We start from the raw sequence: 24,331 nt of genomic DNA, 5'->3' as shown, positions 1-24,331 counted from the left end.
AAGCGTCTGCGCGAAATATATTCTTACGGATAGCTATAATTCTTTCAAAATTTACGTTGATTTTTCAATATATGGCATACGAAAATTGAACTATATCGCAAAGAAAAAAGCTAAATTCATGAAAGTAGCATCAATTTCGATGCTGTCAAGATGGCCTAACCCCTCGACGAGGGTACCCTGTTTCTTTATGAGATTTCGGAGCATGAAAAAGTGCGAAAGCGAATGAGACGGAGGTCTAATGACCCGGGATCGACCCACACTCGACCGATCATAAATCTAAAAAGTTATTAAGAGCATCCGACGAATCAGCTTCCGATAGAAATTAAAACATTCGTAGTTTCCATCAGATTTTCATGAAATTATTATCGATCGATTAGGGGGACTCTTTCGACGAAAATGTTTTCAAACACGAATTCGTGCGAGATATATTCAGTCACGAGTATAAAGTCCAATCATTCTCGATCTTTACAAGTGAAAATCTCTACACAATGACGAATCTTTCTTATTAATTTTTTATTATAATAATTATTCCTGTACGATGTATCCTTATGTGTATAATTCATGATAAACATAGTAAGATCGTGTTTAGGCTTCTCGATATTTTGTATCCGAATACATGTTCTTTGCACCTTTAATGCCTTTGTGTCTAAGATTAACGCCGTGTTATTGTAAAAATAAATCTTACTCTATGTAGAGTGCGTCGATGCAATTTATATTTTGACGTAGGGTTAGCTTACGTCAAAGAATGGTTCGTATAAGATTACGGCGTGAATCGATAAATACATACGTTACGCTGTAATGAAAGTGTTCGTTCATAAAATTTACCAGAACGTTTCGTTCGAATCCACCGTTTTAACTTTGTGAATCGTATCTTAAAAATCTGCATTTATTTTGTGTATATCAAAGTGTCAGAGATGATAAAACATGACGTATATGTATCGTTGCAGGTAAAACGAGGCGACGAGCATCGGAAAGTCCACGACGTCCGAGGAAAAAGCGCAAACACTCGAAAAGCCCGAATATTCTTCACGGCGTAGTACAGGACGTCCAAACGGGTCTTGATTCGCGTTTAGAACTTTTTGGAATGGACGGTGATCAGGATCTTGCATTGATAAACTTCGAGAGAACTCGAGAAACTCTCAGCGATTCCTGCGAATACTCGCAGTTGCACCGAAGTGCCTCCTACTTTCCCCAAAGTACAGCTCAATTGTAAGTGTAGTCAATGATATAACGTTAAACACCTAAATTTCGAATAGATTATGTTCAACCCGCTGATCAAAGAATATGAGTTAACTCGTTACACGGAATAAAAAGTAATCGATTTTGAAAATTATATCGATCGCGCGTCTACTTAACTCTGCCACGTGCTCTGGGTCATTTTACATTTTTTTTTGGTTTAATCGTATCTGTCGCAAACTTCTCGCGCAGTTTCGCGTTACGGGTTCCTTATTTCTGTCTACGGGTACGAGTATCATCTCCTTGAAGATTGCAATTTCGTGCGCTGACGAAGGGACATTCGTAGGCGTGTTCGGGAAGAAAGGAACTCGATTTTCCTGTAAGTGCAATATACTGCGAAACTGGGTCATCTCGGTGCGTAGTTGCACGTCGTTGCTCTATTCGTTAGATGTTCATCCAATACGGTTTCATACTAGAATCGCTTGGCGAACAAAGCGTATTCGACCGTGTAATGAAACTCGGATTGACGGTGACATTTGTTAGGGAAAAAGATCAAGGAGAAACGTCATTGTGCCTCTATACACGCGGAGCTTTTTTTTTCATCGGTCTGTCTCGATAAGTGTTTTCAGACTGTTCGCAAGACAAGTAATACGTAAAGTTACATATTTATAGCGACGTAATATCTGAAAATATCGATTTAAAAGTCTCTGTTGCTTAAATATTTTTTTTAGCCAATATTTTTCTCAGTGAATATTTTAAGCTTCTAAAGTTTCGATTCCTGTTTTATTTAGCACCCTGTGTGTATCTTGTTCGCTTATATCTTTTGCATCCTTTCAAAGTAATTGCTCGAGGAAACTACATACGTAATATATATGTATACGTATAATACGGGGTTGGAGTATCGGAACGGTCTGACCTATCGTTGGGTCACACTACTTACAAGCAGATTTAAAACTTATACGGAAATTACGCGTTCTTACGAGTCCAAGCGATACAGGTATTCCGCGTTGTTTCCACGTGTATAGTTGGCATGAGATCGACGAGATTTCCTTTGTTCGACGTAATGATGTGGTTCCCTCAAGCTGCTGTACACTGAAGCACTTCCATCCATATTTTTATCATGATTCTTCCAATTACGACTTTGCTCTTCCAAGACTTCTTGATTTTCCTTACGATTTAATTCCTATTTTCTGTAGGCATTACTATTTACGTTGATTCGAATTAAACGAATGACAGCGAATTTTACTCGTTCGATAAACAGACAAGTGATTTGTACACATTTATTGTAATCTTAGAATACAAACGTTTCATACGTTTAACAAGTAACATGTTCACATTCGAAAAATATAAGGCTTTCTATAACACGTATGTGCGATTGCTAGACATACACATTTTTCTTTATTCAATCTCAATTTAGAAAGTAATGCTTGAAAAATGCGGCATGACCTATATTGCGAATGCGTCAGCTGGATGTTTTATCAAGCATCTTTGTCTGACACATTTCTGGATCGAGCTACTTGTACGAAAGTCGAGACATCTTTAATTATGGATTAATCCGTTAAAGTTTAAAACGATATTGCCACAAATTTTACACGTTCATCGATTTCTGAATCTCTCAACGCGGAAAAAACGCTTGGTAGACTGTTTAGTTCATTTCGCAAAAAGAATTAAATTCGATTAATTTAGAAAAATCATCAATTTATCTTCTATCTAATATATTCTTTAGAAATGTATAATTCTCCAAACAGTCGTAAAGTCACACAGTTTTCTTATATGTATTTTATATTATACTCTTCGTTTGTATGTTTTTATTCTGACGTGGTGTAAAAGAAAAGTTGCGAAATGCATCGTATAACGTTGATAATCGCATAATCGCGGAATAAAATGTAGCGTGGTTACAAGATTTCCTCTTTACATGTACTCCATTACATTTAACACCACTGCCTATTAAACGAATTACGCCTTACAAGTATTTTCACATCATACCTCGTGCAAAGAGCATACACGTAAGTCATACAGAAGTATAGAAGAAAATACATACCTTACACAAATTTTACGCCATACGAAAGCATCTAAAAATGTAAAAACATGGAAACAGTGTTTTAACGAAGTAAATGAGTATAGGATATTTCATCTCGTAGTAAAAAGGTTTCCTCGAATATTTTAATGTACGTTTACAAGCAAGTAGAATTTTGTACCTTCTCTCATTCTCCTAGTATGTCGTTGTAAACATGGATTCTAAAGCTAAATTGCGATATTCAGCAATTAACGAAACTTTCTCATCTGTATCTGTCAAACGCATCTGTTTCGGGAAACATTAAATATTCGTTTTTGTTTCGTGATTCCGAAATCTTCTATGTACATTAGGATATTGTTACTTGTCTTCTAAAATCGTATCGTGGACGATCGATCAAAATGGTAAACCCAGCGCGGGAGAACTATCCGACGTCATTACAGTTTCGCATCGGTAACGCAGTGTGTAATTTGATGGGTTTATATTCCTAACGATGCATACGAATGAGCGTGTAATTGTATGCAGTTCTTCGTTAGAAACGATTGGCTAAACGTTTATGGTATTTGAACGTAACGCTATGCTGGTCCTTACAATTTTACATCGAACGATTTTTTAAAGGAATTCGCTCTGTAGTAAATGAAATCTAAGCTTTCAATTACAAAGTTAAGCCTTAAATGTCATTAGATCATAAGTAGACGTACTTCAAAGTACCAAACATATATCCGGAGGATGCACATAGCGAAAAGTAACAATTCGTCTTATTCTATTCTTGCAGAAAGATCCACTACGACGACGACGATTATGTGGCGTTGAACATAGCGGACGAGCTGGAAGAAGAGGAGATCTTGAGCGGTACCGAAAAGATCGAGGCACCTCGGGCGAAATATCATCGGCCCCGCAGAAAGAGGAAACGGAAACGACGTAAAGTTATCAATACGGGTCCTCAAGAAGAACTCGTTGACCCCGAAGAACTTCCACCACGCGCTCGTTGGACGATCGTTGCGACAGCCTGCCTCCTTCTTACAATGTCTTTACTCTTAGTCGGAGTTACGCTCAGAATGGCACCAATCATCGACGATATGGGTATGTCGTTAGTTTAACTATTTAAAAAATTATGCACAAGAATTTATATTCGATGAATTTATATTCATCATACAGGAGAAAATACAATTGCATCGTTGGAAATATTAAAATCGCATTATGATTAATGTAAAGTCGTTATATATCTTAGAATCAATACCGTTTAACTGGTGGATTGAAAATCATTCTGTAAAAACGATTAATAGTTACACGTTAATCTTAATCTTGCGTTAAAATGCAACGTGTCATAATACGTTATACGAGAGACATTTCGACGTTTAATGTCGATTCGTAATATAATATCAGAAGGAGATTTAGAATTTAGGTATTCAGGACACGCCTCCGGAGAAGGTTCTTTGAATTAACGATAAAATATGCAAGCAATCCCAAGAGAGGTAACCTCTAGTTAGAATCATAGCGTGTTAATGTTTCATCGTATCAATAACTTTCCTTGTCTTCCCAAGCAACGGATACAACCCTATTTGTTTGCTGTCTGATTATATTCGAAGCTAGAAAGAAAATCTCATCGAAAATACAATTATTATTATAGTATTGTTAGAATATAGGCCAAAGGAAACAATCAGCTACATACCGACGAAATATCTTTTTTCACCTCGAAGTACGTTATTATTTTTCAGTAATAATTATCGATGATAAAATATCGATAATCCAAGTACAAGTTCACTCCTTATTTTTCAAGCATTCGTTCCCATTGATATTTTTCTGTATACTTACGAGCAAACACGTCAGATTCAGCAAATAGAGTAGCTTACCAAATTCTTATCGAAGAAGGATTCGACGTTCTTTTAAACGTCATTCGGAAATTGTGCGTGTTCTAGTCGCATGCTGTCAAAAAGAAAAGAAACGAAGATCGGCTGATTTTAAAGCAACTACACGATACTACAAACAACCTAGTTTGTCTTGCGAAAACGGCTGCCGCAACCTTTGACCAATTAACCAGCGGAATTGTGTAGCAGTGGATAGTACTCCTGGAACAATATTCAGCGCGAAAAAGCACTTTTACCACGAATTCGCGTACACAGGAAAATACGCGCACATACAGAAAATTACACGTACATACATCGGACAGAATGCAGTGTGAAAACTCGAGAGCGCTCCGCGCCTCTAAATTAAAGGCGCACGTCTGCGAATTCTCCAGTCAGTCGTCGGATTTCCGTGGAGGAACCACCACGAGGATTTCATTTTCGCGATTTAACGTTCAACGTTCTCGGCCTCTCGTTCCGTTCACGGTAATCACCGAAGTTTCGAAGCGCCGATACCCGCTACATCCATGTTGGAGCACCAGTTGACTAGTGTTTCCTTCCAAGTAATGCGAGTACCTTCTTTCGAACAAACAGCTTCGCTTATGTCGATGTTCTATTTTCGATCGACGAAAGTTTCCTATGGTCACGTGTAGTTTATCGAAGGTTTTACATTTGCAATAGTCAGTACGTCGGATCTGTTAAAAATGTAAAAAATTAGTCGCTTATTATAGGCACCTTGTATAGTTTGACGCGTTAAAGTGATATTTAAATTAGAATATTCATCGGCTGTGAATCGATAGAGAATTGATAAAGTCCAGAGGTACGTAATTAACGATCGAAGTTGGAGAGGCGTGGAAGCTACTACGTAAAAATTTCTTTTTGTTTGCATTTGCTTTGTTCGATGTACAGGCGTTGAGAATGTGTTTGAGATGCTCGAGTCGTTGCAGAAATCGATCATTTTTTTTTAATATTATTTCGTTTCTTCTTTCGAAGATAATTTAACAAAAATTTATTTATTCGTTAAACACTGGTATATCTTTTTCATTCGTTGTTTCATCGTTAATTTGCATCTTCAGAAGCAAAGGAAATAATTGTAGGTGTTCAAAGTAAGTGTTACTCATTGGTAGTCGCTTGTACGATTATATACATTATACAGATGTATATAGACAATCGTTTAAGTTGGCATTTAGAAAAATAAGAAATGGAGAAAGGATCGATATAGAGATTTTGTCTCAACTTTTACGCTTTCATTTATTTCTTTTGTTCTTCTACGCGGATAAAGTTGGCTATTTAGTTCTGTAAATATAATAATCAGAAATCTCCTAAGGATAAAAGAAAAGTTGAAAGAAGACTCTGGGAAAAATATACAGAATGCTTACATATTTAGTTATTTATATGTATTTTATATGTTTAGTTATTTAAGTGTAAAACTTGAACTGCAACTTATACGTCGTTTAATATTACGATAAATTATCAGACGCGAATGATGATAGAGATAGCTTTCAAAAAATAAATTTTAAAGGAAAACATATAATTCTCATCGGGTTTAAATATTTCCTTGATTTAAAATATTTGAAAATACTTTGAATATTTTTCAATTACATAGGAAACTGCTAACCGATCTCACAGCGATAAAATCTCGAGGTATAATTTGAAAAAAGAAGAAATAGAAAGGTCTGTGCCAAGTATGATACGAAAACAACTATAAAATACGGTTTGCTTACTTTTCAGATCGATCGCGAGGCACAGGTTGCACCTGCGAAAGCATTCGCATAACGTTTCTCGCACACGATTCGACACTTTTCCGCGATATGTTTACACGATTATGCACTCTTCTAGAATCAGGTCAAGCCTGTAGATGTCTGACTTCTGCATCGTTCGATTTTGATGTACGTCATTAAAAGAGCGTATATAACTGGGATTACCATTGCCGAGCTTTCCATGGATGCCTCTGTTTTCCCCAAGTCCAATAGGATCGCGTATACCGAGCTTCTTCTTCAATTTCTCAAATGTTCGACATCACCTCCGTCGACGCATACCGCACGCCAGAAATGTATATCGTGCCATTCGTGCGGCGAATTTACTGCTTCGACGAAAGCGTACCGATGTTCCCAGTGCAATCTTAAGAATAGTCCATTCGAAGGCTGACGGCTTTATACTCTCTGTCGTTTTTCTTCTCTAACAGGCGATCAAGTATTTTTCCACGTTGCCATTGCATCTAATTATCGTTATATAAATTTTTCTATAATTTTATTTTCTTCTTTTAGCTTTTCCTTTAACGAACGATCTTATTGTCCCCACTGTATTTTGTTCTTTTCATATAATATACAAGTACAAACTTTCATATAACATTGTTCATTCAGAAACGATGCATTTAACTCGTGCAATGTTCATAATTCAACTACTTATAGTTTAAATCTAGAAGATTACCAAGGAATTTAAATACGCAATCTCGCCTGATCTGCTCAAGTAAAAGGATCGTAAAAGTCAGTCTAGTCAGGGCTAACTTTGGCCGGCAGGACCTTTTGAAGGTTTACTACATGCTGACAGACTATAGGAAAAGAATAGTATCAAATCGCTACTAGAAAATGAGAAGGAAACTATTATTCTTATCAAGACCGACATAACTGATGCGAATTAAAATTATTCGAAACTATTAAAATTATTAAAGTTCTCTGGAGACATTTCCAATCGTATTGCACGATCCATTATCGATCACGCGACACGAAGAAAGAAATTTTTCAATCTTATCTTTTAAAGGAGATAGGTCGTGCCTTGAAAATCGTATTCGACTTTTCTATTTGGTTGTAGAAAATATATTTAAGCGCTTCTCGGTATTAACAACGAAGTCGTTGCATTTCCGGTTGTATTTCATGCGGTTATATCACCTGTTACGCTTGTCGCTCGGTTGTCCCCGTTTCTCCAACATTGTTGACATTATTATGCGAATGTCCTTACAACAGCGAGAGCTGCTATACGCTAATATTGGTAACGAGTACACGAGTACTATCGATTATCAATATCTGACGCTCTACAATAAGAGGAATCACAGAGCAATATGCTAACTGGGAAGAGATTTCGGATTCTTCCTAGCGATGCGATCCGCGTTCCTCTCGACAGAAATTTTCCTGGCAAACATCTACGGGCGTTCCGTCTGTGATAAATGTCACCAAGTCGCCTATCAACTTCCATTCGATAGTAAGTGATATGACGCGGAATCGCCAAATTTTCAAAGTAAATTACGGTTCTACTTTTTATTGAATTCATTTTGCCCTTTAGAAACCAACTTGGTTAAATTCAACAGCTTTCAAAAAAGATTAGAGGCAGCGTTTCCACTGCGACGGTACCATAAAGAAAGCGAAAGAGATCCGGTAATAACGTTAGTCCTATTCGTGATCGTATTTCTTTGATCGTGTAAGATATGATTTACGTAAAAGAAATTATCCGTCTTTTTTTTTTTTTTTTTGTCAAAATTCCGAAGTTTCCATCTTTCGCTTTTGGAATCGGAGAACGACGAAAGAGAATGGGTTAGTACGTGAGAAAGTTCAAAACCGAGGGAACGAATCAATTAAAGCCAGTTTCCTCTGCTGGCCATCAATTTCCCAAGCGAAACGTGCGACTAATGTAGTAGGCTAGACAATCTACATTAAGGCAATTTAATTTTGTAATACGCCGTTATTGTTACTCGATCGATATCGTTAAATCAATTTTTAATTTATCTTAATAAAAGGACGTATATTTCTTAATTTATATTTACAACAAATAAAAACTGTATATAGATATATCGGTGCTCAAGAGGCGAGTTAATTATGGAACAGCATATTCTTAAAAATAGCGCATTAACTTTCCACCTTTCAAAGTTCTTCATTTAACACTATTTAAAATTTTTCATCTTCCTGTAAATAGCTCGGTATAAAAATTGTTGGAAAATTACGTACATGGTAATTTGCGAAATTTTAATTCCTTTTTAAAAATTCAAATACAAAATTATGAAAATTTATTAGGTAAAAAGCGGTAAATCTAAGATTCGGTGGTACATTTTTCTTTTATCAACTTTTCTTTTTGGCGAAGTAAAATACCGTTTCGCAGATATAAATAACGAGGGAAAATGTGTAACAAAAATTTGATTTCATAGCTTACGTGCCTTTTATGGGAACGAATTCGTATTTACATAGCATTTCGGTATTCGTAAGAAAATTCTACGCCAATTATGGAAATATTACTTATTAATAATTCTATACAAGTTTAAATTAAGTTGTATTTAATTCAGGCAAACTATAACAAAGTAAAAAAATAAATGACAAAAAGGACAAAAATAATTTACCACGCGACCAGAAATTTGATTGTATCGTAGCGCAGTAAAATATGGTTACTGCAATCTTTCTAGATTTTCTTCCTCATCGCACGAATATTCAAATAATTCAAACTCTGACGGTAGGCGTGGATTTTCTAAATATTTGGCCGAGTATGTTTATCGACATGTCCGTGCTACCCATATACGTATGAGCGAGTTAACAGGCACAAGCACATAAACGCAACCGTATGCAACACAAGGGTTGAGGGGAGGAAAGAGACATGGAAAGCGGATAGGTGGCCTGCTAGATCCGCCGCTAAAAATACACGTCGCAATAAACTCAAGGGTGACGTCCACTATATAGATACGACGTATTTAGCTGTCCTTAGTTATACTTTCATTCTTCTTCTTTCGAGTTGCCGTTTAAAAGAAACTTTCTTTTTACGCCAAAGCTAAATCTCGTATCGGAGTCGCAAAAGTCTTCGTAAAGGTAAATCCGCAGGAATTCCTTCATAGCTTCTGTGTTATGTCGAAATCGCTTTAGATTATTTTATAAGGCGTATTATACGTTACTCGCAAGTAGAATAGCTTCCGAAGTATATACAAATAGTTAATCAACGTTTAAAGAAAAATTTTTAAACGTTTAATATATTAATATACACAAGATATATCGTTATACCTATAAGGTTTTAGTTAATCACGACAATACGCTATTCTGACATTTAACAAACGAATAATCGATTAGCTGCGTTATAAATGTCAATTAAATTCAGAACGTAATACACGAAGCTAGGCTAGGTAAATGGATAACTTCCCAAGTATTACATAGTTTGTTGACATAGCGTATCTGGACTCTGTAGTGCGTCAGTATAGGTATAGATCACGAGCAATTAATAACAGTAACTGGAATTGTTTTCTAAGTTCAAGATTTAAACGGGTAGAATATACGTGGAAAATATGACATTGTAGCATATTTTTCAACTACAGCTATTTTATACGTTTCGATATGTCGTATATCCAAAGGATGTATATATTTTTTCGATCTTATATAGGATTTCATTCATTATAAATTGCGTATTAAAACGTGCTCTCTGATTGGATGTGCATATGTTACCGTAGTAAAAACGTAGTAGAAACTTTCAAAGGAACAATGTTAAAGCATCCCAGTGAATGACTCTAATGAAGCTCATTTAGAATTAATGGTTGGGAAAGTAGTTTGAGATGCTCCAGGTCAAACTTAGCCTCGTTTGTCCCACTGGAATGTTTACAGGTCCCAAAACTGTTCGCTGAAGATGCATAGAGTTTATTTAAACGCACCGCGTCATTGGAAAAATGTGAGTTTGAGTACAAGATTAATATCGTATATGTATATTTTTTTACGATTTTTATTCGCAGACAAAAGGCACGTGTTATCCTCTAAAATCTTTTAAATTATTTTCTTAAGGAAATTACTAGATCGTAAAATTAAAGATCATTCGATGAAATTTAAGATTTGTAATTTTCAGTAACATTGAAACGAGCAAACGTAACTCGAAGTCTATGAGAGAATGTCTCTGACAAATCTTAGTTCCACAAATTACACGAGTTTGCATTTCATCATTGAAATAGTACAATGCCATTTCCACGTTCCTTCGACAATTCTGTACTAATGACTAAATATGTAATCGTTAAAACGGAGAATTAATTAAAATGGAAAATGATAATTAGATGCTAAATCATCCGATAATCGTATGCTAAATTCTATATCGAAATTTTGATTAATATCTCAAACATACTTGTGAATTTTCGGAAAATGTGTTAACATTTTCGATTTCACAAATCCTCGCAGCTTTTTAATAAATTTATTATACCATTACTGTAACGAAGTAGCAATGCACGAAGTAGTCGAGTAGGATAACAGTCGACAAACAAGATACAGGTAATAGAACTTTTGTTTCGTCCACTTTTTCCCGCGTATCGAGCAACACGTTGGTAGCTTAACATCCATACCTCCAGCTTCGATATCGTCTTCAGTTTTTTCTAGAAAATTTGTGAATTTTTAAATTCGATATGTTTAAAACGCACAAGTTCAGGATTCAATATAAAAATACGATCTATAATGATACGGCGAATAATGTGATTGCGAACGAAAGTATGATCTGTTGAGCAATTGCGAAATTGTTGGAATTTATTGAATAAGTAAAATTATGTGAAATTGACGTTGACAGATACAACGAATAACATCGAGAAAGCAATTGTAACAGTATGTCGACTCGATTGATGAAATCTACGCAAGAAAACGAACGAAATCGTCGATTATCCGGCTCGTCTTCCGATCGAATAATCTCCTATGCGGACGATACGTCGATCGAGATCTCTCACGAACCACCCCCAGATTACTACCAGCGAACAGATAATTGCCACATGTTATGTCCTTCGGAAGATCGTACTTCCTTTTATCCACGAAACTCCGATACAATCGGCTTCCAGCTGGACGAACATTCGGCCTTTTATTTGTCGAGCCCTGACGACGACCAGCGACCGAATGTTTCCTGCCGCTCAAAAACCGGTAACTTGAAACAGACCAGAAACAATTCTGAACTCGATCAACGTTCCAGTCGTCGTTCCAGCGTACAATCGAGTCGCTCGAGGACAAACAGCTGCAGCAGGCCAACACCGTTAGGTAGGAGACAATTGGGTCATCAGACTCTTCGATCGATGAGAAACGCACATAGTTCGTTATCGTTCGCGTCTAGTGACGTAACGCGACGATTTCGGCTTCGATTAATTTCATTGGCTGATTAATCGATAGGATTGCTTCATACCGGAAAGAATTTCGGCTAAAACCAAATTGTTTTATCATTGTCGCACGCCAATCCATTTTTCAATTTGCACGCCTATAAAAAATTGATCGGTGAACGATAAGCTGACAGAATCGGGTGTACTTTAAATACCGGATAGGCTATCTATTTCCTTTTCTTTAAATTTCACGAAATATTTCAATGAAACAAACTATATCGAGAAATTAAATTAAAAGTAGCAAACGAAAACGTAATGACACAAAAAATCCTCAGGCAATGGTAGAAGAGGTAGCTCGAGTAGAAGAACGAAACCACGAAGAGGGAGCAGCGCTCGTAGAAAGGATTCTGTCCGACCCCTAAAAACGGAAGCGAAGGATACGCAGAAAGTCCTAGAAGATGCTGAAACTTTAGAGCAGACGAGGCGCCATCGAAGAATCGCTATGATCATCCTGGGAACATTTATTTTCTTTTTGGCGGCTTCCGTTCTCGTGGTGGTGGTTACATTAACTCACAGCACATTCTTGAGTCCGGCTACGGGCTCCAAGGAACTTGCTGAGCATCGAGCTCAGACGTAAACTATCATTTTCAGATACTATCCACTAAAATAGTTTGAAAGGAATTGCACTTTTTCGAAGCTACTGCATACGTTCGATATTGCAACGATAACAAATTCATACAGATTTTCCTTTGATGCAACTATCGCGCTATCGATTAATACAATGAGCTATAACAGTATTGATTCTCTGATAATTCGCATACGAATAGGTCAATGCAAATAATGCCAATTACAAATCAGTTAACGATACACTTTCCTAATTGGTTTCAGTGCGCAGAGAGAACGAGGAACTGTTGAATTCTCTGAACAGAGTTTTCGTGACCGAAAACTCGACAATGCCTCTCTAAAGAAGACGTTCTAAGGCAAAAGAATGGCTTGTTTTGATGCGCCTTTCGAAGAAGTTTGGCAAGACGACAGAAGAAAAAGAGAGCGGAAGAAGCGGAAAAGTATCGCGAGGAAAAGCTTAACTTCCAAGTGCCAGGATCGGAGGTCGTTTCTCAAAAGCAGGCAAAGTTTTATTACGATTCCATTTTACCCGAAACATCTTAGATATAGCGGGAAACAGGTCGAATTTAATTTGTCAATGTCGACGCGGCACGAGGCCAATTTTTCGACTCGACCGATAAAATACGAATTTCGAACTATCCGTACAATCGGATAGAGTCCTATAATTTTAACCTCGTTGTTTCGAACGTACGTCCATCTCTCTTTTTCATTCAATTATATAATTTGGAGGACATTCTCGGAAAGAGTCAAGTATAGGTATAATCGCGTCGAGAATGAAAAAAGCGTATTAAAGAAAATGACGAAAATCTGAAAAAAAATTTACTCGCGATCATCGTACATACATACGTCGCCTTTGTTAGCTCGTTATTGTTATTGGCGCGGTAAATGGATGACCGTGTGAGCCTTGTTACGATGTATGAAACTGCGCTGTACGTTCTTTCAATGCACGAAAATTTTATTCGAAATAACAAATGTAATCCGACTCGTTTTGCGGAATAGATTTCGTATACCGACAACGAAAAGAGATGTTTAAAAGACGTTCGTGAAACTCGATTTAAATTCCTTGTTGGAAAAAGAAATCAAAATATCGGTATTTCTAGCGTTGTTCTATGGATACGTGTAAATGACAGTTTGTTACAGATTTCCCTTTACGTTTATTCTTATTTCGTTTCAAGGTATTACATTAGTGAACGAAGTTAGATAATATTATTTTTTTTTTTTTTTTAGTTGTATAACACTAGATTAAAATCTATTTCAATCGTGATTTACTAGCTTTAAGTGTTATATAGTAATTCACATGAAATTATTAATGATTAAGGAATAAAATTATGGATTTATCTATCCCTTTTTTTAAATCGTTAGTCTTTCGATCGTGCAAATTTATTTTCGCGTAGGACTGCAATGTATTTTTAGAATTTTCATTGTAAAAGTCTTCCACTTTAGAGGAAATTAACGTGACAAATAGTTGTTAAGAAGAGAAACTGCTCGGTTCCTTTTTCCCAAGGAATGTACTCATGAATGACAGATCTTTCGAATTAAATATTTATTACGAAGCATTGATCGTTAGAAAAGTAGCCAGAGTAATCGTTGTTGTCAATTGTTTGTAAAATACAAGCTGTCGGATGTTTGGAGAAAGGGCGTTCATTAAAGAATTGTATTATCTTAATATCGCTTTAAGGGGAATTTAAACGAGATTTAGTTAACAAGAATATTATCGCGATTAAAAAATTTCTCTGCTCGACAGCATTCTCGTATTCAAAACTTATTAATTTTAACGATCAGAGAATGGTCTTCTTTGCAAAACGGTTAAACGAATATAATTATTTGTTCTCCTACGCACTTATATATTTTACCGTACGTATATGCACACAGAGTTAATTTCTATAAAAAAATTCTATGAAATAATCGCGACAATTTTCTTGTTAATACATGCAATTCACCCTTGGATAATAGTATTATATCGTGGTAGATGTAATTATCGCACGCATAATTGAAATCGTGCAAAATAATACAAATATAATGTCCGAGATGACAAATTTATCGATGATTATAATGTTTGATTTTGATTGTTTGTCCATAAGACGCATATCAAGATCGGCTGCGTACCAATGAAACAATAGCTTTATCGCAACTACATTATTCGAGGAAATCTTATGCATGTCACATTTCTTATCGTCATTCGAGATTTAGTCGCAGTCAAAGGACGAATTTGATCATTGGCAAGCATCGTTTAACTACGATATAAGCCGGTAGTTTCTGAGACCTCGCCTTTTAGAAATAATAATTTAACAAGTAAAACGTAACTCTGAATTTTGCCAAAAAGATATCGTAAATCGTGAAAGGAACGTTCGACACGATGTAACGATTAATTGATTAATTGTCGAAACGATGGATTGAAACGATGTCGTACGAGAATTCGATTTAAGAGGAATTAATTGATAATTGACGTGATGCATTACTATTTTTCTCGATCGAAGCAAATCGATCTTTCACGAATTCAACTCGTGCGAAATACGACACGTGTGTGATTCCGCTCAATCCGAACAAGTCGAAATAAAAGTTACTTTTCTAGTGTATACGCAATTAATTCGCATTGTACGTATACACCATTACTATTGATTAAAAATCGAAAATAATATCAATGAAAAAAAACATATATATATATCGATACGTGTAATTTGTTACACGAAGAATAAAACGATATCGAAATAATCGTGTCGAAATATGAACGAACCGTAAAAGATAATGTTTACTAGGTTATAATTCATACGTACTTTGTAATATCGAATAATACGCGTTATTAGAGATTAACGATATATGTTATATGAATATTTAGTTTAGCATAAAATATTAGCAATCACACTGTGAAATGATATTTAAGCATAATTCGATAAATGAATTGTTTTATCCATCGATACTCGACCAATTTCTATCTTGTCAATTCTTGTCTTTTACGCCGAATTATCAATTTTGCTAATATACTATTTCTCTTATTATTCTAAAGGCAGCCGTCCTCAGGAAATGTTGCTCTTCTCAGGAGACGGAAAGGTCGAACAGGCAAGCTTATGTCGCGAGATTCTTCGAAATTAAAGATCATATTCAGAGAATCATTTGTTCATAGAATATTTCATTACGTTATTAAATTGAGAAAAAATTTTACGTAATAGCTCTGTAAGTCTTTTCTCCACTGTAAGCTTTTTGTTCCTTATGAGATCATTTTATCACTTCTTTCGATTGTCAGTAGCAGAGCCTTTCAAACTAATAGTCAATTCTTCATCATCGATTCTTTAAATGTATTTGTTAAGATCGATTCGATATTATTTTTATGGTCGTAAAGGCACTCTCTGAATATGCATCCCAGCGCATTCTATCGAAATTGTTGAATAGATAAGTTAAATTTTTAAAGTATAGCACTCTTTAAAGAAATGTTGTATAGAAAACAATGGCCGATTATCGAGGTATTATCGAAGCTTTCGAAAATGTATTTGCGTCGCACAATCCATCATCGATCCTGCTCGTCGATATTTTCCAATATCTCGTAGGGCTAGGTGATTGTATCTCGAAAAACAAGGGATTATCGACCTCGTAAGATGATTTTTTATCTTCTCTTCTTTACGTGAAAATCGAAAATTCAATCGTGACGAGTACAATTCTCGACGACCCGTTGCACTTTGTTAGACGACGAGTAAAACGTTGTTACGAACAGCGAGTGTAATCATCGGTACTTACGCTAGCTACGTGTAGAGTTACAACTGTAATCGTAGATCGTTCGTACATTCTGGCCGGCATTGTCGAGACAATTTCGCGGTCAATATGTTTAGTAGGCCATCGCTATAGATATTTATCGTGCGCATTTTCTAAAAAAAAATATAAGACCCGTTTTTCTACTTGAAATCCATCTGGATATTTTCGCTATTACGAATAAGCAACAAACGTTAAGTTATTGATTTCTGACACAGAACACGGTTTAACATCAAAGAGCAAGAAGAGGATGAATACAGTACTTCTTGGAAAAGTGATCGTCAAGGGATCTAATTACGACCAACTAATCGGAGCGAGGTGCTATAGGCAGACTAGGTCTAGCAATCTTATGGATTTTAAATATCATGAAACGTTCTCTACCGAGCGATACGTCGTGGTGTGTAAAAAATTGATTGCTACAGCCTATGCTCTGTCGTAGCGATCTTGCACGACGTGTGTCGCAATTTCACATATATACCTATAAAATATGCTAGTTGTATAGACGAATTGAACATATTACGTTGTGTATCGCACGTGTAATACTGGTCGTTGGTAGAATATTCACAATAGACTTCGTGGCGGTTCGTGTACGCTCGCCACTAGAGGAACTCGCATCAAACCAATTTTCGAAACTATGCCTTTCATACAGCAAGTATGTCCTCTTATGTAATCTCCACCATCCAGCTATTCAAGAATTTAAAGCTCGCTGAATGGCAAGTTTTATTCCGACGAGTTCGCTAGGAGACGCTAAAGTTTAGCCTAAACGCATCTTCCTAATTCTTTCTCATTCGTTCGTCCTTTTCTCTTTCTCTGTTTCTCTATTTTCTGTTGCGTCTTATATTTGGACGACAGTTTTGTGTCCATAAAAAATTCATCGGAATCTCAAAGAATTATTGTTCGAGCGAAGAATACCGCTTGTAGCGAAAAGGAAGAAACGTGACGAGGAAAAATGTGATCACTTATGCCAGAGGTACTGTGTACAGTATAAATACAATATTATACGCAGACGCATAACGAATGATTTTCATTTCTCTAACAAACGAGTATAAAGTTTCGATTACAATGATGTTACTTGCTTTTTCTCTTTACGTTGTTTATTCTAACAATATTTCTACAATTTATCGAACGTTAGTTATAATTTAATTTCATACGTTAAATGTTTCATTCGTTATGGTTGAATATTTACAACGTCGTCTTTTACTTTAGTATTTTATAGGCAATATTTTTAATATCACCGTCAACAGACTTTTTCCAACCGAGAGAGAAAGTATTTAGCATTGCATAGCTTGTGATATGCAACGTGTACGTGTGTGTGCGTCTGTATATACGTGGGAATGGTTCGAGTATAAAAAATCCTCCTAACGTTCTCGGTTGAAGAGAAACGCAGAGACGCAGATCAAACAATTTGGCCTAACGCGAAAAGTTTCTGCCGTTAGTTTCATCTTTTGACGAGTGTGAATCTGTAATTGAGAGGAGCGATGATGTGGTCTTGACTCACGATACGTATACAGGGTGTTAAAAAAATGAATAAAATTGTTAAACGGCGCTTAATAACATAGAACTTAAAATCAATGCGTGCATACCCTCAAACATTCTTGACTTCTTCTATATACGTATGTCTTTTATTTATCGTTGCAACTTTTTTATCTCTTTACAGAAAATTTATTGATCTGATACCTTGAGTCGACGAAACATCGTTTATCTTTCTTGGTTTTGGCTTTAAAATTTTTTATAACACCCTGTATATTCTCAATGCGATAATCTAGACTAGCGTGTTGTCGACACGGTGACGTAGGAGCGCTAGTCGTTAGTAGCGTGCACAACATTTACATAAATTACCATTTCAGTAAGTTCAAATTTGTATCGGAAGTAATAAGCATCTCGATCTTTAGATTTCGTTTATATCGAATTAAGCGGCGAAGAGATAAAACTGAGAAACGAAAAAACATTGAAAATTAGTAAATTAATATTGCAGATTTAAGTATCGTTAACTAAATAAAACGTATATTTCTTTAATCAATTCTGGAAAAGGATCCTCGCTCGCTCTGGTCTCTATTCAGTTCTGTATCTCGAAGAGATTCGGGGCACATTGGAAATACTTATTACGTAAAATAAATTTACAAACATTTATAGTCCCATTAGGCTCTGAAAACAATGATATCTTATTGTTTTTGTAATAATAATAATATAATAATAATCAGTAATGTTGCACACATACAGTTAAATAATATGGTAATAATATAATATTGTAATATAGTAGTAATATACATACTGTAATGAAAGAAACGATAATTGCTAGGAAAAGGTAACTGCTAGGGAAAAAATGTTTAGTTTTATATGTCCAGATAATCCTGTTCCTACGTCGCCAAGAAGTTCACAAATGTAAAGCCAAGTACCATTATAACAGTATGTAAGATAATTGCGATGAACTTTCGAGCCAGCAGTCTAGTCTGTATGGAGATAACGTGTGTGCCAAAATGGGAAAAAAAGTCATTATTGTATCGAAATAAAATTGTATAAAGCGTCACTTTTTCCTTCGACAATCAAAACGCAGTGTATGTTGTATCGCGTGCATATTTTTGTGCAATAAATAAGAACATATGCCAATTTATCGCTCAGAATGCTTTACATATGTCGTATTGAAAAAAAAAAAAAAAAAAAAGAAGTAAAGAAAAGGAAAAGAAAGAGAGATCTTCGCATTGTGAATGTGATGCAGGAACTGTTTCTGGTATTTCTAAATTGCGAAGTGATTAATTTTTCAGGTTCCATTGGCCCCGCTTTTTCTCTTGTCTTCTTGCCTTTCTCTAAAGCTAGAAAAATGATAAAAAATAGCGTAAAATGCAGTGGTTCCTTTATCATCCGTTATAGAAATTGAAATATAAATCGTTTCCGTTCTTTCATTTCCTTAAGATAAAATTTCGACATATTTTAGGTGTGCGATTATCCGAATTTTAATCTTTAATATGATCAGTTTTTCGTTTCTTCGAAATTTTGCACTCCACGACTCGCTGTAAAACGATAAAAATGTTTATTTAGGAGGTAAGTAACCAGCATCGAGTATCACAAGATCGTATTGAAAATATAGAAATCTAATTACCGTATGTCAGCGCATTTTTCAATAAAATATTGATCGGAAAATGGGTTTCGAAGTTTTAACAATAACGAAACGAATTGTACGATCTAATACGATAAATCTGAATTTCTTCGTTGCGATCGCACGCAACAAGCGGTTATTTTATTCAAAGAGATAACACTTTATTAAACATTTCTATCCACGACAAGAAACGAGTACGTATTTAATACAACAGGCATAAGCAGAAGGATTTATCTTAGGAAATCGTAATAATAATCTCGACAATGAGACGTGTATCATATTGACGATGTTGTAAGATGTTAATGGATGAAATATTAAGATTTATGTTTCTATATTGTAATAACATTTATGTATAATGGTTATTATAATGCAAAAAATATACATACTAGTTGTCCACGTTTGCATTCTCACTATGTTTCGTTATTTCCAAAATCCAATTTGTATCTAAATACTCGTGCGGTGTTTCGATACATCGTATCATCCATATTTATGTTTAGGAACGAATGAACGAATTTGTAAATAAAAGAATTCTCAATTTTCTTTCAATCAATAACATTTATTGTCAACGTAAATTGCAAACTTCTACATTGTAGAAATCTGTAAGAAATACATTTTAAGTTCAAGTCTTGCACCCTGCCTTAAAGGGACTTGTAGAGAGTCGTGCAATTGCGTGAACATAACATTTTAGAATAAGAGTAAAACCATTTTACAATAAGTACATTGTGCTTCATGATATTACATAAATTCATTACATTTGCTATCGACAAGTGGATAAAAAATCGACGTAACAGATGATAATATCGATTCGATCATACGGTTACTTTATGATAAAACCACGTGTTTCATATGCAATGTTCGTTGTCTGCCATTAGCGACGTTAATAATAAGAAATATTTAATTATAATCGGGCCGATTATATTCTGCGCCGAAGCTATTCTTATAGTAATATGTTTCACCCTGCCTAAAAGGGATAAATAAAGTTAGTCATGCTACGGTGCTCACCTAAATCCATCTTGCATCAGGGCCATTGGTGCGCGAAATTCTTAATACTCGCGATAATATTCGCGACGCGCTTTGATAACATATTTAATCGTATTATTATTCTTGCACCCTGCCTGAAAGGGATAAAAGATGGTTCTAATCACCAAACTAATCACAAGGAACATTTCAGAATCTTTGTATTTAATCCGTGGACTACTCTGCCACTTAAAAAGAATTGTTTCTCGTATAGATGAAAATCGATTAAATTAAAGTCGTATTTTTATTAAAATTGCGTTATAGTCGTATGGATTAAACCAATAGTTCAACTAAAAGCAAGCTACTTCGCGTTTCGTTTCTATATATTTTGATAATCCACGGATTGAATAATTTCATAAGAATTTGATAATTTCGTTATTTCTAAATCTGTCATCGTAATAAATCAGTTCAGTATTTTACCATAATGTGACGTCGTTTGGCGATAAATAAATATGCGCTTCACGATTAATTAAAATCTATCAGTCTCAACGTTTAACCCTGCCTAAAAGGGAAAGAAGATGGTCATGCGAGTGTGCTCTTTTCACAATTGGGGCCCTAAGTAACGCGCACTCATAATACAACATGATTTCTGGAAATTTTTACCAACAAATTTCCAGAAATGATGTGTAACAAATATTCGCATTTGTCCTCCGTTAAAATTGCTTCGGTTATTATTAGTACCGATTAAGAATTCATCGTACGTTTCTCGCGAATAATCGAAATAATCGATCGATATTCACATAAGTGGATAAGTAACTATAATAAACGGTCGACAAATATTCGCATAAATCTGGTTTAAATCACGTTATCTCTTTTTCATTACTTATTTTCGGGATAACGTACGATTTCTGTGTAAATGTTTGACTAACAAAATGAGATATATGGAGTACTTATGTTTGTTTCTACTAGCGTAGATGATTTTTTAAATGAATTCACCAAGAACGTGCACTGTCTTCGCTGATCAACGATGAAATCTTAATCGAAAACCTTTTTAACGATCTTGTTATTTCGACCGAAGCAAAAAGATCCTTCATGTGGAATATAAGGGCCCTCGCTTAAAAAGATAAAATCTTACACCCTACATTATTGTTTAAAAAAATACAAAGAATATGTCGTTTTTCGGAAAATTTCACTTCTTGGTATTAGAAACAATAAGTTAAATTACCTCTTGGATTGAAATTTGACGAACGGCAAATTTGACATTTCTCGAGCTTAAAAAGAAATTAATTTCAGTCTAACGCCAAATATACTTAATACATGTATGTGTCATATAGATTTCAGAAAATACGAGGAAGACGTACTTAAAAAAAAAAAGCTGTTCAAAGATTTTCAATATTTTCACTGAAACGATGTTTCTTTGTTCGTTCCGAATATTTTTCCATACGTTCCGAAAATTCAATAATATTTCAATTTCGTAAAGTTGGTATTATTTTCACTCTTCGTTTTCCTCGGCATCGACCTCGCCCTTTCATTAACCTTTAAAGGATTATATTACGATAAATCGAATGCCAATTGATCCTATTAATCACGTGAAATTTACCCGGTTAACTTATCAATACGAATCGAAACCATCGTTTCATCATTCACCTAATTTAAGCTAGTGTATTAACGTGGATCTTTCGATTATTTTTTCCGCACTTCTGTTGCTTTTTCTTTTTACAATTTAATTCCTCCTGTATCTCTAACAACGATTTTCCTTTAGTTTCTGGGACCATAAACAGTATAAAAACAATACCAAGGAAACAGCTGACCGCGAACCAACCGAAAGAGGTGTAAACACCGCAAGAATCGGAAATGACTTGGTACATTTTTGAAACAAAGAACGCCAATAAAGATGCCCACATGTTTGCTATAGATACGGCAGCTCCCTTTACGTTAGTCGGAAAAAGTTCTCCGAGCATCATGTAGGACAATGGATTCAAACCTAATGCGATAATGAGCTCGTAAAATATAACAGAGGCATGAAGAACCCAACCAAAACCGGTCATATTCGCTAACACGTAGTGTTTTAGCAGATAAAACGTTCCGGTAACTGTTAAGGACAATCCACCGAGTAAAGTAGTGACAAGAAGCAGTGGCCTTCTACCTAATCTGTCTACTAAAGCTGCCGCACCGATACCGGCTATCAACTGAAGAACGCTTAGAACGATCACCGCTATCCCAGCGGATAAATCTGTATCAGCCTCCTCGAGAATTTCTTGAGTATACGATTCTATAGCGGCTAGACCACTGAATTGCAGAACTAGCTGGAGGCCGAAACTGATTACAACAGCTCTTCTATTACCTGGGGTGTTGAACAGATCCCAAATGTTTCCTTTATCGCTGAGGTCTCGCAATACGGTCTTTTGCATTTGTTCTATATCTTCTTCTAACTGATCCTCCGTCGCGTATCTCTTAAGACACTTCAAATTATACGTCGCTTTATCTTCGCGATTTCTCATCAACAAATAATAAGGAGATTCTGGCATCCAACTAAACGTCAGGAAAAAGATTATGGGGATTACAGCGCAGCTGTAAGCTAGACACTCGTACGACACGAATGGGCCGATCGCGTGAGCGTATAATTCACCAAATGTTACCATTAACTTTATCAAAGATCCCAGAGATCCTCTGATCTCCTTATCAGCGATTTCCCCGATGTACATAGGACAAACGACGTAAGCCACGCCAAGCCCTATGCCGCCGATGAATCTCGAAACGTAGAGGACGTAAGGGCACCAGGCTACGATGATTAAAATCCAACTAATAGTCAATGGTATTCCTGCAAGCAGGAGGCACACTTTACGACCCAGTCGATCAACGATGAAAGCTGCGATAATATTGCCAGGTATCGAGCCGAGAAGAACGAACGAAGCGATCCACGAGGCATCGTCCGACGTTATTGGCATATAGGACTCTGAAGACTTTAATTTTGGTAGAATCGGTGATGTCCAGCCTATATGGGAACCGGAAGTTGCCATAGATAAGGTGGCTGTACCAGGGAAAAAATGAAAATAGAATAAAGTAAATAATCATAGCGGTTAATAGCTTAATCGATTAATAAATGAAAATAGAGATATATTTAACTATGGAATCTATATTCTGATCTTGTTCTGTTATCGTACCTATTTTTGTGAGTCGAAAATAGTTCTGGAATTTATGTATGTATTTGAGAAATGTTATCTTGTAATTAATCTTTCGTCGGTTGAAAAAAACCACGAGCAAATATTACAATATATTATTTTTTGTTTACCAACTTTATAATTAACGACGTTTGTCGTATCTCTTAAAATTAATGTTTATTAAAATTAAAAATCTAATTTATTAAATTGCATAAAATGATACGTTTACATGTGCCAGCACTTCATTAATTACACTTAATGATCAACGTAATGTCACCGGTATACCATTAATATTAAAACCTTGTTGGTTAGTGTAATCATTATAACAGCAACACATGGTTATTATTAGATAAATGTTAAGATGAAAAACTGAATTTCTTCTTTTGCTAACGGTTTGTAATTACCTGTAATCGCTGCTAAATATTGCGGCCACCACTTAATGCGCGATTTGTTCATCTTTCTTATTTCTTCTTTTACGGACTGTAATATTTCACGAAGTTAGTACATATAGTTGAATTAAATATTATAAATTATAGAATTTATAAAAAAAAAATACGGTCATTCCCATTTCATCCGATAAAATAATTTTTCATCTAATGGAAATATTTTCCTAAATTATCGATAAGAAATGTCAGTCAAATTAGATTATAGGGAACGGAAAATATTCATTAAATTCTGATGAACGATTAATAGGTATTTATTGCGATA

General features: G+C 35.4%; 2 protein-coding genes and 1 long non-coding RNA gene across 6 annotated transcripts in view; 1 reads left to right on the top strand and 2 right to left on the bottom strand.

Annotated features, from left to right (window-relative positions):
• Nucleotides 1-23,426, top strand: part of LOC126870465 (lateral signaling target protein 2 homolog) — a 27,808-nt gene extending 4,382 nt beyond the window's left edge. Inside the window, exons 2-5 of one of the 4 annotated variants that reach the window (XR_007691344.1) lie at nt 948-1,209; nt 3,966-4,273; nt 12,935-17,381; nt 23,294-23,426. Coding sequence is in view for 1 of the 4 variants with exons in the window: in XM_050628219.1 (XP_050484176.1) it covers nt 948-1,209; nt 3,966-4,273; nt 12,935-13,011 (647 nt within the window). In the remaining 3 variants the exon portion in view is untranslated. Of the gene's footprint in view, nt 1-947; nt 1,210-3,965; nt 4,274-12,934; nt 17,940-22,224; nt 22,364-23,293 lie in introns of those variants that run through there. The other 3 variants (XR_007691345.1, XR_007691343.1, XM_050628219.1) reach the window with 3 other exon arrangements.
• On the bottom strand, nt 4,168-5,854 carry LOC126870472 (uncharacterized). Its single transcript, XR_007691349.1, has 3 exons — nt 5,352-5,854; nt 5,044-5,259; nt 4,168-4,290 (listed from the first exon to the last, which is right to left on the bottom strand). It is a non-coding gene; the product is annotated as an uncharacterized LOC126870472 (long non-coding RNA).
• Nucleotides 19,059-24,331, bottom strand: LOC126870470 (facilitated trehalose transporter Tret1-like). Its single transcript, XM_050628231.1, has 2 exons — nt 24,028-24,331; nt 19,059-23,493 (listed from the first exon to the last, which is right to left on the bottom strand). The coding sequence occupies exons 1-2, from the start codon at nt 24,077-24,079 to the stop codon at nt 22,115-22,117; spliced, it is 1,431 nt and encodes a 476-aa protein (XP_050484188.1). The 5' UTR covers nt 24,080-24,331; the 3' UTR covers nt 19,059-22,114.

Source organism: Bombus huntii, chromosome 10 (genome assembly GCF_024542735.1).
Source record: "Bombus huntii isolate Logan2020A chromosome 10, iyBomHunt1.1, whole genome shotgun sequence".
Lineage (NCBI taxonomy): Eukaryota > Metazoa > Arthropoda > Insecta > Hymenoptera > Apidae > Bombus > Bombus huntii.
This window is presented reverse-complemented; position numbering and strand designations above follow the sequence as displayed.

Excerpts from the sequence above, each read along its gene's own strand:
- LOC126870470 (XM_050628231.1), bottom strand. The coding sequence starts at position 24,079 with ATGAACAAATCGCGCATTAAGTGGTGGCCGCAATATTTAGCAGCGATT. Across the intron at positions 23,494-24,027 it reads ATATTTAGCAGCGATTACAG|CCACCTTATCTATGGCAACT; the intron begins GTAATTACAAAC and ends TCCCTGGTACAG.